The 14,371-nt window shown below is 31.1% G+C and overlaps 1 protein-coding gene and 1 long non-coding RNA gene across 5 annotated transcripts; both read right to left on the reverse strand.

The window, feature by feature from the left end:
* Positions 1–266: 266 nt before the first annotated feature.
* On the reverse strand, positions 267–1,313 carry LOC114401689. Of its 2 annotated transcripts, XR_003664332.1 has the most exons (4): positions 1,166–1,313; positions 1,022–1,065; positions 758–906; positions 267–477 (listed from the first exon to the last, which is right to left on the reverse strand). It is a non-coding gene; the product is annotated as an uncharacterized LOC114401689 (long non-coding RNA). The 2 variants fall into 2 exon arrangements; XR_003664331.1 differs by having other exon boundaries at positions 267–906.
* Positions 1,314–8,853: 7,540 nt separating this feature from the next.
* On the reverse strand, positions 8,854–11,071 carry LOC114401625 (transcription factor TCP19-like). 3 transcript variants are annotated; one of them, XM_028364184.1, is made up of 3 exons: positions 10,836–10,999; positions 10,638–10,714; positions 8,854–10,522 (listed from the first exon to the last, which is right to left on the reverse strand). In XM_028364184.1, the coding sequence occupies exon 3, from the start codon at positions 10,518–10,520 to the stop codon at positions 9,540–9,542; it is 981 nt and encodes a 326-aa protein (XP_028219985.1). In that variant the 5' UTR covers positions 10,521–10,522; positions 10,638–10,714; positions 10,836–10,999; the 3' UTR covers positions 8,854–9,539. The 3 variants fall into 3 exon arrangements, with proteins under 3 accessions (XP_028219985.1, XP_028219983.1, XP_028219984.1); XM_028364182.1 differs by having other exon boundaries at positions 10,638–11,071; XM_028364183.1 differs by having other exon boundaries at positions 8,854–10,714.
* Positions 11,072–14,371: the final 3,300 nt, after the last annotated feature.

Genomic DNA, 14,371 nt, shown 5'->3' on the forward strand with positions numbered 1-14,371 from the left:
AAATCACGTCGGTAGTGCAATGAAAATTAGAAATTTTCCTTACTTTCTCTTTTTGTATTTAATTTATTTATTTATTTATTTTGTTATTTATTATTATTATTATTATTATTATTATTTTTATTATTATTATTATGTGTTGTTGATTTAACTTTAACAAGTATGTTTATTTTTTATCTTATTAACTTTTCAACTTATTTTATATCATTTTTGATGTTTTATTTTTTTAAATCACCTTTTTCTTTTTCAGTTAATTAATAATTGCTGCACGCTTTAGGGGAGTACCCAAAATAAATATAAATTGCAGAAGATTGAAAGATGTCGCAAGCCAAGAAGGACCAAAAAGAGAAGGCGGATACAATTTGCAACTCACATGTCATCTCCAAGTATGCCTCCATGATCGTTGTTGAGAAAACCATGTCAAAACCTCACTCCCTCTCTTTGATCATCAAGCAGTCTATAGTTTATAGATATAGGAACCTGAAACAACGAATAATGATTCACAACAACATTCAATCTTGTTTCCAATGAAACTGGATCATCAATTATTATGGTTATTAATAAATATCCTATAAAAACCGCTTCATTGTGCACAGAACTTATGCCGTCAAGTAATTTTGATAGCCTATCCATCCCATCGTGTACATCAGTAGCATTTTCAGTATGATTGGGAAAACCTTCAAGGCCTGGAAACATTTTCTTTGTCCTGTATTTTAAAGACAATATATTAGAAGAGAGTGGTAACCAATGTCATTGATACCTAAAGTTTGATGCGGTAAATCTTAAAATACTCTTGCATTTTCGATTTCCAACTAATGGAAGTTTCCAACCCTTCATGTGTTGCCACTGTAGAAGAAACTCCACCTTAAACCAATATACCTGTGATTCCCTCCTATCCAAATGCCAAACCTACCAATATGTGGACACATTGCAATGAGCTTAATTTTTAACAATTGAAAATAAAAGGCTCTGAGAAATTTTTTTTGGAAAAATTTAACATTTTGAAACAATAATCCACAGTAACCTGAACTGTCTTCTCCACGATTTCTAAGTGTTTGATGAATTGCGCTACACAAAATTATTTTTAAAAAATAGTTGATTACACGAATGCTCATTGGTAAACTCAGAAAGAAAACAAACCAACGCAATACAAATAGAAAACACTCACCAATAGTCATTTCTCTCGCTAAACCCCCTATGAATATCTTTCTGCAATCAATGGGTCCAAGGTAATTAGATAGAACCAAATCTAAGAAATTTGGAGAAAGGGAGCAAAAACAAAGTTGAAAAATCAGTAAGAAAAAATAACTATTATTAAGATAAAAACATACATAACAACAACAAAAAATTAAAACCTTGAAAATAGAAACAAATAGTAATGAAACAAACATGCATAACAACAAAAGGGAAAAAAGTTGCCTGGTGGATGCTTCTTCGCGATAGTCCGGGAAAATAAAAAGGAACAAAAAACAGAGTTGTAAAATCAATAAGAAAAAGTAACTATTATTAAGAAGGAAACGTGCATAACAACAAACAAAATTAAAACATTGCAAATAGAGACAAATAGTACCAAAACAAACATGCATAACAACAAAAGGGAAAAAAACTTGCTTGCATGATGCTTTTTCGTCGATAGCCCGAGAAAATAAAAAAAAAACAAAAACAGTTATAAAATCAGTAAGAAAAAATAACCATTATTAAAAAAAATATGCATAACAACAAACAAAATTAAAACCTTCCAAATAAAAACAACTTGCCTGCTGACTGCTTCTTCGTCGATAGCCCGGGAAAATAAAAAGGAACCAAAAACACAGTTGAAAAATCAGTAACAAAAAATAAATATTATTAAAAAGAAAACATGTATAACAACAAACAAAATTAAAACCTTGCAAATAGAGACAAATAAAAGCCCCAAAAAAGGGGGAAAATAGTTCAAAATGACACCTTTATTATTCAACATCGTCTTGACCTTCAGCACCGCCGTTGTTACTGTAGTCTGTCCCAAAAATCAAACCACAAAAAATCAGACCAAAGAATAAAATGAAGATGAGAAGAGAATCATATTAAAAATAGAAAATGCAACATGCACAGCACAAAGTAGGAAGCAATGAGCACATCGGAGAAGGCTGAGGAACACAAAAAAATGTAAACTTTTATATCGTGAGAAGTCAGAAAACAAAATAAAGGCAGAACACCAAAAAAAAATTAACCTTTTGTGTTTACGAACCTGTACTCTTGGATTTTTTGAGATAAAAATCGCAGCTCTAATGTGTTCTTCCACCTTCTCTGCATAAATAAAGACACGTCTTCTACCATTCTAGTTCAAGAGGGAAAAAGAGAAGAACAGAAGAAGAAGAAGAAGAAGAAGAAGAAGAAGAAAAAGAAGAAGAAGAAGAAGAAATGAAAAGTGAGAGAAAGGGGTCAGCGCACAAATGAAAAAAAAAACAAAATAAAGGCAGAACACCCAAAAAAATTTAAGCTTTTGTGTTTATGAACCTGTACTCTTGGATTTTTTGAGATAAAAATCGCAACTTTAATGTGTTCTTCCACCTTCTCTGCATAAATAAACACACGACTTCTACCATTGTTGTTCAAGAGGGAAAAAGAGAAGAACAGAAGAAGAAGAAGAAGTGAAAAGTGAGATAAAGGGGTCAGCGCACAAATGGAAAAAAAAAACCATACGCGTTTGACGGTAAAAAAGAGCAATAAGGAAGTAGAAAGGAAGTACCTTGTAGAGGAAACACACGTCCTCTACCATTGTAGTTCAAGTGAGAGTAAAAAAAGAATAGAGGAAGAAGAAGAAATGAGTAGTCAGAGAAAGGGAAAGAGAGAGAAGAAAGAGGAGGGGAAGAATCTGGACGGATGCAAGAGAAATGGAAGAGAGAGAAGAAAGTTCTGGAATTAAGGGGAATTAAATGGGGCGGTGAAATCCGACAATCAGAAAGTGACACGTGGCTTGGTGGTTGTGGAAATAAGAAATTGCAACAGCTGGCACAAAGAAGAGAGAATGGGCCTTGTAAAACACAAACCTTCAGAAAAGGAGAAAGCCTTCACGTGGCAATGAGCAAAGAAGCATAAAAGAAGGCCTCTAACTGGACAGATGTCAACAGGACAGAGAATTGACAGTGGACAGGTGTCAACAGGACAGAGAAAAAGTAGTTAGGGCCTTGTTTGTATAATTATATAGATATACATCTCCTAAGTCCTGGAGACTTTTTCTTTGTTAGCACTTAACATATTGCTCAAAAGTAAAAATATTTGTATTATCTTGATTTTTGGTATTGGTAATTTGTTCTGTCTGAAAATTTATGCAACAGATAATTTAGTTTTGCATGTAATGTGTAAACAAAATAGAGAAGTCATTTTGAAAAACTCGTATAGTGGGGAAAATCAGGTTAATTAAACCAGCTACCTGCTCAGAAAATTAAGGGCAGTCCGGTACTACGATATTAACCTCCCATCACTCAGAACATTATGAGTATTTATATCATTTTCTTGAAATTAGTAATAATATTTTTGGATACATGAAGTTGAATATCTTGGAAAAGTATTATCTAACATTTCTCCATTGAAGATGTTAATTCGTCGGCAAGTGTACCAAATTATAACAAGTAGTAAAGTAATTGGAAGTCTGAGTGTCGAATACAAAGGAATGTTTGTAATCCAATTTAAAAGCAATAGATAAAGAATTTAAAATAAAGATAAGAAAATATAGTAAATAAGATAAAAATTTAAATATCAAAATAGAAGAAAAAAATAAAAGATTTAAAGATAAAAAATAGAAGATAAGAAAAGTAAAAGATAAGAGAAAATAAAAGATTAAGATAAAGATAAGAAAAATAAAAGATAAAATTAGAAGATAAAATAAATAAAATCAAGACGTGATAATATTGGAATGTTGGGACTTGGTCTGTCTTATTTGTCTAGGATGTGTAAATTTATGATTTTTCTTTTATCAGTTATTCTATTCTATCCACATCTGTTCAATTACTTGCCCCTAATTCCTCATGATGACAAGCCTATTTTATTTATCTATCTTCCAAACTTCTTTACAAAGACTCAACAAATAAAATGCATGAAGTATGAATTTTAGATGTTTGCAAGAATGCATAGACATAAAATAATCAATCATTCTATGTCTAGCAATGACTTTCCTATGAAATTCTTTCTTCTTGTTCTATTAGAAGTTACATTCTTCCGAGGGTCTAACCCCTAAAACCAATGTATGTATACCTTTTTTAAATCTTATTTAGAAGTTACCCTCTCCCGAGCGTCTAACCCCTAACAGAATATAAAGATGGATAATGCAAGATAAAAGCAGCAAAGATAATAGAATAGAAACAACTTTGCATTGATAAAGAGTGAGTACATCATACATCGCTTGGTTTGTAGGTCTGTGAGACTCTAACTGGTTTAGCCACTCATGGCCATTGAGGGGCTTTACCATAGATGAGGTATAAAAACTGATGGGATAAAAGGGGTGAAAGAAAGTAAGGGAGTAAATGAAACCTCGACAGGCTTATGTGGTGTTGTTTGTTTCTGTTTGGTTTTACTTCCTTTTTATAGTTGTTGTAGTGGACTTGAGCCTGATACTAGAAATCTTATTTTTGATATTTTTGATATCTTTTGAATTTATTTTGTTTTTAATCATATCTTACTTGATATTTTGAATATTTTCTCGATCTTTTTCTCTTTTAATCTCTTTTTTTCATATCTGCAAGTCATAAATAAGAAAAATATAAAATCTTAATATTTAAGCCAAAAATAATTGCTAAGTAAATATTTTTAAAGATAATTTTAATATATTTTTATCATCAAAATAACTCATTTAATCGTTATCAGAAACATTGTGACGATATTTCCTAATTTCTGTATATCTGTTTGTCTGTGGCTTCTGTCGATCCATCCAATCCACGGTTTCTTTAATGGGCCTAGATGAAAATTTTGTTGACTTTCTTATGAGATGTTTAGGTGATATTTCTAATGATGATGGCTCTTGTGTTCTGTTAAAGTATATATATCACGTTTTTATGTTGTTAACCTAATGACCAACGACATTTTCCTACATGAAATTCCTTTGAAATTTTAAACCATTGCAAATGTTTTTTAATCGGACTTTTTGAGTGTATGACATCAATTAGCTGAGCCTTAACTAGTACTTCTCAATACTCATAATGTTAATTGCAGTTTGAAATACACATTGTATGATTGTTGCATTTTCTAGTTTTGGGACTAAGAAATATTACCATTGTAACAAGTAACTTCTTTTCACTTGCCTCAAGATATTTTAATGTTTCATGGAGGGATCATTATGGAATGTAGAGATCAATAATAATATCCAACATACTAAAGAGTGATCACAGTGTGTATAGAAATTTTTAAATATTTATCTAGAATTTATTTAGGCATTATCCAAACCTATAATGTGATTTAAATTTTTTAATGGAATATTTTATGAGATCATCAAATATGTCTACAAAAGAGTACCAAGATTTTAGCAGGTCTAAAACAGTTTGGAGACTTAGATATTACCATGGCTACCACATCTCTAGCTGAAATGGCAATTATATCAACACAAGAAACCGTGCGTGGGCAAACCAATTCAAGCTTTGCTTCGGCTTCATCAATCACATAGAATGATCGAACTGACATATTAGGAGGGCCATCTTTCTCAGCTTGGTTGGTGGCTGTTGAGTCCCGCAATATTGAGGCATCACACCCTATCATTGAACATCAATCAATAAGCATATACCAATTACATTATTACACAAAAGCACACATAAGCCACTTTAATCATTCATCAAAATGAATATTGTGTCCACATGCATGCTAATGTTTTTTATTTTCTTGAGTGAAAGATGATATCCATATGAAATACTTGATTATAAGATTCTTTTAACTAATTTTTATTCTCCAAGAAAAATAATTAATCATAATTAAATCTGTCAATTAATTATATTATCATTTTAAAATTAATTTTTTTATCTTTTTATTCACTTAATTATTTCTTATTAATATTTGAAAAGAGAATAACTAAAATAAGAATATGTAAAAAAAAATAATTAATGTATCTAAAAGTTAGAAAATGATCTTATAAAAAAACAAATAAATTTTTGAAAAGAATATTATAATTAACAACGAAAGGAATATTTAGAAATTTTGAAGTTAAATAATCAATCAGACCGGTGTCAATTTTTGTGGCCCAACCGGTTTTCAAAAAATATTTAGAATAAATGTCTTACCAGTAATTTGAGATCTATTGAATACTTAAAGTAACAACAACCACTCTACCACAAGTACAACTAGTTTGACCGGTCACTCATTGGTTGAACCAATGATTTAATGACAAAGTACTTGGTTGAGTCATGATCAAACTAAGTTTATTAACACTAATTGAAATATTGAAGATATCGAGACAGTATGTTATAAATAATATGCTCATAACAAAATGAGTAGTGTGATTTCTTTTGACAGTATTTTTTTTATTAATTCTCTTATAAAGAAAATAAAAGCATTTAACATTTTCTTCATTTGGTGAGATGATTAGTAAAAAATGTTGTATATAGATTTAGAGAGCTCGACATGCAAGAAGCTAATGTAATTAACTTGGGTCTCAGTGAAAGGTTAATGAAGATTGTTGCAATGCAAAGCTATTTTTATTGTTTAGTGTGATGGGTAAATTCTCTTTCCGGTAAGATCAATGTTTCCAATATGTGAAATCAAATATTGGAAAAATGCTTTTATTTATAAATAACCATTTTAATTTATTTTTTAAAATTAGGACATGTAAAATTGAGTTTGATTTACGTTTATCCCTATGAATAAATTGGAAAATAAAAAAGAATTGTTATATTTAACTTCAGGAGAGGGAGAGAGAAACATGTGTGTGTGTGTGTTTTAATTTTAAAGTATAGTTTTATTTTCTTATTTTCTAAATAATTTTTTAATTGAATGGATATTCATTCATTTAAAAATTTGTTAATGGATGGTTTTAATAAATAAATCATGGATGAATAGAATTTCTAAATAAATTTTTAATGAATAAAAATAGATTAACGAATTATTTTTAATTTATTCATTATATATATATATGACTAAAATTTTATCTAATTCATCCATTTGCAACCATCAACTGCTATGCATATTTTTCGTGGTAGTGCTTCTGTACCTTAAATGTCAAAAGGTGGTGTACCTATTTGTGCTTACACATTCAAAGGTTTTGGGAGGTTTCCTCCATTTAGGCGTAGGTCTTTCAAGACGATAGATTATGACTTCGTTACCGTGTTTTCGCTTTTGTTTTGTGTAATTAGTTTAGTTAGTTAGGTAATTAATTAGTTAGATAGTTAGTTACTAACACTCTATACATTAGCCTTAGATAGTTAAAAAACAACACTCCATTTGGAGAACTTTAGTGGGAGAAACACTTCACTAGTTACTTCATTTTGTACAAAACTTATTGTGCAAGGTTTAGGGTTTAGTCAATTTTGATAATCAAGCACAAACACGCAATAAAATCAATTGGATAGTTCAAACGTTGAATATGATGCAAGTTTAGGATTTTTTCCTATTCAACCGTTTAGGATTTTTTCCTATTCAACCGTCTAACCCAAAGGAAAATGAATAATGATAAATGGATATCCATCTTTTTTAAACACCTAATCAATATCTATTATTTTTCTCTATATCTTCCTATCATATAACCTATAATATGTATTTTTTTCTTTTTTTACTCTCTCACTAGGTGTCATATAGCATATTGAGTTTTCGTAATTTTCCAAGGAAAATTGAGGTTGTTTTTTCAATTTTGATAATCAAACACAAACATGCAATGAAATCAATTGGATAGTTCAAACGTAATCCACAACTCTTTTAAGTACTAAACTTTAAAGGCATGAGTAGTAGTTAAAGCTGGCCTTTTAAGACCGATGAACCAATATTATTTGTTGTTTTCCTTCAATTTGACTTTTCTTTTTTGGTAATTCAAGCCTAGTGTATGAATTTATAATTCAAATATTATTATTTGTCAACGTTATAGCATTATCTCTTTGAAATATATTATTCAGGTAATATTTTTTATTTTTTATCACATTAATCTTTATATCTTATTTTTCTTTCTTTTATTTTATATATTTATTTTTTGATATATTGATCTGTATAAATAATAGTAAATAAATACAAATAATGATTTAATTTCTTTGAATTTGAAGATAAATATAAAATAGATAAAATAACTTTTACTCCTCAGATAAAGGATAAAAGTATTAAAAGCTCGCAAAAGTATAATTTCTACTAACGTGATATGGTATGGTTAATATCATGTTAATATGGTTATATGCTTCTACCAAGAAATGATTAATAGATGACTTTACCATTAAGCATATAATTATGAGTTTAATTTGTAGGTATAAAAAAAAAATCTAATTAGGAGAGGTCATTAAATGAATCTCAAGTTTAGTGGGTGTTTGGATCTGCGTCCAAACCTCTCAAACGTGGATCTAAAATCTGAAAATTTGAAGCAATACAAAGTAGCTTTGGCTTTAACATGAGAATTGGACGTGATTGTCACTAGCATGATGTTCAGCCAAGCACATTATTAATCTTTAACTTTCAACTGAATTATACTTGTTTAAACACCAAAAACTGAAAATTTAAGAGAAAAAATCATTTACTTAGACTTAAATATAAGTAAATTTAATTAATTTTATCTTATTTAATTTTATTATTTATAATACAACTTTCAATTAATTTTAATTCTATTTTTAATAACTCCTTTTTATTCTAATAACAATAACAAGTTAGAATAAAAAAATAATTTTATATTTTACTTAAAATTAAAAAAAAAATATATTAACTAACTTTTTTATAGTTATTTTCATCTACATATCAATTAAGAGAAATATTAAAGGGTACCTTGAGAAAGCCGCAGTGCGTTGAGTTAAACACAGGTCCATGCGTGGACCAGAAACGAAGTGCCTCCAGAATCGACACGTGTAGAGAGGGCCAGGCTGGTTACACCGAGGAGCGGGCCCACAAGATCATAGGGACACGTGCCTAAACCCAACAATCACATGACCAAATCTCGTGGCCCAACTTGAACCACGGACCACCTCACTTTCCCCACCAATCCTTTTGGGCCCGCCATACAGCACGTGCACAACCTCACGTGACCCCAGCTCTCTCTCTCTCTCTCTCTCTCGTTGACGCAGAACCTATCAGACTCTGCTCCATCCATCCCAGTATCCCACACCACAACGCTATCCTCCATATTCCTCAACCCTTCTCACCACTTCCCACGTGCCAACGCACGCGTCGGATAAGACCCCACCCGCTAGTGCTTTCCCAATAACACCCCATTAAAAAAAAATAAGATGAAAATGAACACCCTTAAAAGGCTTCAATTAAAATAATAAAATTTGTCCCTAAATAAATAAATCCTAACCATTAACCAAAAAGGCAAAAACAAACAAAATGTCTAAAGCTAAAATTGAAAGAAAAAAAAAAAAAAACTAGATACTAGTACTATTTTGATTTTGTATTCAAGTTCAAGGCTTTGAAGAGGGTGGTGGTTGACCCAAAAATTGAAGCTCTTTCTTGTCATAAATTTCCAAAGAGAAATCCCTGAGCATTTGAGTGGTTGTAGCAGCGGAAGAACCAGAAGCAGAACCAGAGCCAGAACTGGTAGTAACAGTCACCGTGCTCATAGTAGAACCCACAGTGGAAGAAGAGTTAACGGAATCCGAGGCTGCACCGTTTAAAGAGTGGTGGTTGTCATGCTGCATCTGCAAGGCGGAAACGAACCCCGAAATGGGCCGGGCCTGGACGTTGAAAAACGGGGCCGCTGTCGCCGGAATGGCCCAATACTGAGGCGGGTTTGAAGCGTTCGGAAACATGAAGAAAGGCCCCGAAGCAGCAGCGTTACCATGCCACAGAGGAACAAGTCCACCACCAACACCACTTCCATACGCGCTTTGCGCGATTGGTGCCAGCCCTGAAGAGACAGAAACCTGGTTTTCGTTCACGTCGATGAATTCGCTGTTTGATGCTCTCCTCCTTCGCTTTTTCGGAGTGTCAACTTCTCCCTCGGGTCTTGCTGCCGAGGATGTCGGAATCTTGAGGGTGCCGCCGACCGAGACCGCGATCGCCGGGATGGTGCCGGTGCCGGTGGCCTCGATGATTGCCGGCTCAGCGTGCTCCAGCAACCACCGGATTGTTTCCCCGTCGGACTTGTGTCCCAGTTCCCGCGTCAGCTGGAAGATCCTCGCCGCGCATGTCGCCGGCATCCTGATTCTCCGGCCACGACCCTCCACCTTCGTGTGCCGATCCTTCGACGGCCTCTTCGCCGCCGCCGTCGACACCGGCAAATGCGCCGGAACAACGGTCATCGGAAGAGATGTGTCACCGCCTTGCTCCGCGTCCATCACCTCTTCTTTCATTTGAGGCGGCGGAGATGGGGACGGGTCCACCATGGGCGGCGGTGGCGTCTCCGAGGTGTCATCCCCGTCGTGGGTGGGATTCGCTTCCATTCCTGAACGAGGAAAAGAGAGAGAGACCCAGAAAAATATGATGAAAACCCAGATGAGAAACGAGGAAAAAGATTTTAAATTGGAGAGTTTTTCAGAAGCGGGTTAAGAAAAATTTACAGTGGGTTTTGCAGGGGTAGAGAAGAACAGCGAAGCGGAGTTTTGAAACGTTGACTGTGGTTTGAAGCTTTCTGGCGCTGCGAAGGATTAGAGAGACTAATTCAGAATTGGAATAGGGGTTTTCGTAATTAAAAAAATTGTGAATGTGAAAAAATAAATAAATAATTGGGACAGCAAAGAACGCAGAGAGAAACAAACCCTAACAATGGTGAGAGCCCCACTTATCCGTATGGAAGAGAGGGACCCTCACGCTCAGAGTTCTGTATTTAATTTTCACAGTGAAATTGAATCAATGGCTGGATACACTCCTAGCGTTAACTGGGCCACTGGGATTGTGCCACGTAGGGAGTCTAGGTTCTACTGTGAATTCACTGTTCCTGTTCCAGTTTTGTGCCTAATTGATGACAATTTGCGAATTTCCATGTTAAAGAAGGAAAAAACATCAAAATTTTCCGTATTCGTCGCTGGGTAACAGGAAAGTTATTGAAGATTTTAAATGATATTTATTGTTTTTTTCTATCATTAAATGGGTTAGTGAATCTTTTCAATAATGTATTATCTGTTTCCATATTAATTTTTTTACAATCAATATTAAATATTTTGAAGAATAATCAAAAGATTCATGTGTAATTAAGTTTTTCTTGGGGTAATATGTACCGAATTTAATTTTCGTATATGGTAAGTATAAAATTATCAAGAAATTAAAATTAATTGTAAACATGAATTTTAAAATAATTACAACAAAAGTAAGCCATCTTTTTAAAAAAGCAGTAAACCATTCTTATCATCTATAAATTAAATGATAATGTAATAAAAGATATATTACTAACATATTTTAATTAAATTTCTATATTTGCAGAAAAAAATCAATATAATATCTTAAGTTTTAATAAAAAAATAATATTTTGTTTTTTTTTTCTGAATTCAAAATTGATATTTTGTCATATCAAGATAAAAAGATAATTAAAAAAAGAAGGAATTAAATTACATTTCAAAATAATAACTTTAAAAATATTATTCTTTATTTTAATTCTTCATTTTTAATCTAACGGTTAAAGTAATTTACTTGTTATAACATCAGATTAAAGTTACTCTACTTATTAAAAAATAAATAAAGTTACTCTTTAGAGTAACTTAACCCCTTGTCAAAGGTCAATATTAATACTATTCAATAATTTTTCCTCAATGTTTAAAGTTTTTGTGCAATATTCTTAATATTTGGAACTACAATATATAAATTAATAAATACATGTAAAGACATGGAATCAATATTAATAAGTTTTTCCTCAATGTTATTTTTTTTTCACTGCATTTGACTTGTGACATTTTTCTAATTATTTTAATTTATTATTTCATAAATTTTGTTTTTGTTATCAATATTAATATCGTTTTTTTACATTTCATGTTTTCAACTTTCAAAATTCTATGATTATTATAATTAAAAAAATACCAATAAAATGTCTTAATTTTAATAAATTATAAAACATATACAAAAAAATGTAAAATAAATAGCAATTAAAAGTTCGTTAAGTCTTATTAATTAAATTATAAAAAAATTAAAGCTTACATTATTGTGAATAGAAAAAAATAAAAATATACTTTAATATAGTATAACTATTCAACTTATTTATATAATTTTACCTTTTAATATAGTTTTTTATAAATTTATGTATATTTTTAACCACCACAATAATATTTTAAAAATTATTAAAATTAATATTCTCTTTACGAAGAATGTCAAAATTTTCGTGTCTGGCTTCTCTCACAAGACTCCATGAGTCTTAAAATTTATTGAGGGAGCTACCTTGTATGTTTTGATCAATATAGTCAAAATCAAAAGATTTTGTTAAAGCACGTGTGAGAATCAAATATTTTTATGTCATAGATTCTACGAAATTTAATTTATTTCAATCTATGTTTTGAGTCCACGTTCTAAGCAATTGATTGAGGGATTTAAAACACCTATCTCATGCAAGCAACATATACAAAAATTGTTTTATTCCAATAACGGAAGAGAACGACATGGGTCAAGTTTTTGCGTTGGAGAAACTTATTTTTTGCAACAAGGTTCAACATGAGCTGCTAAATTTTATGATTTATGCATTATTTGTTTGCAAAATTTAAGTTATTTTGGCTGGAATATGTTGATATGCAAAATACCTTAATCAATTTTAAGATTCATAGAGCCGTATGATAAATCAACCACGAAAAATCTAACATTCTCCTTGAAGGGATTTTAATTTTATAATTTTTAAATATTATTGTGATAGTTAAATATCATCATTAATATTAATACATATTTTTAGTATATGTTGATATACTAATATTATATATACTAATATTGTTAAAGTTAACATTTATAAATATAAATTAATAAACATATTGCTAATTTTCATTAATATTAATACATCAATTAATAAATAAAAAATAGTATATATTTTTTATGTAACCACATGTTTCGTCATTACGATATCATTAATTCTAAAACATTGACATTTTCATATTTTGGTTTTAAGTGAAATTTTTATTAATTTGATTATTAAAAGTGAGAATAAATTTTTTCTCGATATATATTCACGAAACAATGTACAAAATACTCAAATAATTATATATATATATATATATATATATATAAAATAAACCATATTATATCATTCACATGAAAGAAAATAGTTTAATTTATACATGTATTTAAGTCTGGAATTTACATGTCCAAATCAAAAGACTCAAAGAACTAATTACGAAGAAGTTGATAACAAAACAAAACTCTCTCCCAAAATAATTTCAACGTCATCACATTGGCTTGACGACTCCAACAAAAGAATCACCCTCTACATTTGCCACAAAAAAAGATTCGCAATCATCACAGGTACCAACCACACGGTATAAAATTACAAAGATGAGTTTATTATAAAAGAAACCAACAAACATTAAATGACAATCATTAGCAAGAAAATAATAACAATAACCATAATCATACATAAATATCCATCATTTCAACATACACTCAACAACTAGTCATCAACTTTTTTACAATTCAAATCAATCGTGCTCAGAATGATGCATGCACTTGACTCAGCTCTCAAATGAAATGTGGTACCATTCATCAAGAAATAGCTTAAGTGTGTCCACGCGACACTCTCACTTAGGAAAATTAGGCAACAATTGTCAAGGTCACCCTGTCATGAACAGACAACTCCCCTCTCCCCATGGTGATAGTCACAAGGGAGTTCCAACCCGAGTGACATGTCATAGAGTATAAGTATTTTTCCTCATAAAAAATTACAAGTACTTACTGACGAAGTTTATCTTATTTTCATGCATATGAAATATGAAACATGAACATCATCAATGCACTGACCATGGATAATTAAATATTCTAAGTCACCCCTTTCTCTTCCCAAGAATACTTAAAACTCTTTAACCACTTTATTTCTTCCACTAGGAATATCCACATGGTCACTGCATCCCTTACGTACATACACATCATACATTATGACAATGACATCATCAACATCAATATAATCTCATCTCAATGTCATTATCAACATCATCTCGTATCAACATTAACATCATATCATCTCAATATCATCATCGACATTAACATCATCTTATATCAACATTAACATTATATCATCTCTCAATATCACCATCAACATTAACATCATCTCAAATTATTATCATCAATATTAACATCATCAATAATCACATTCCACAATATACATATAATTTAA

Source organism: Glycine soja, chromosome 20 (genome assembly GCF_004193775.1).
Source record: "Glycine soja cultivar W05 chromosome 20, ASM419377v2, whole genome shotgun sequence".
Lineage (NCBI taxonomy): Eukaryota > Viridiplantae > Streptophyta > Magnoliopsida > Fabales > Fabaceae > Glycine > Glycine soja.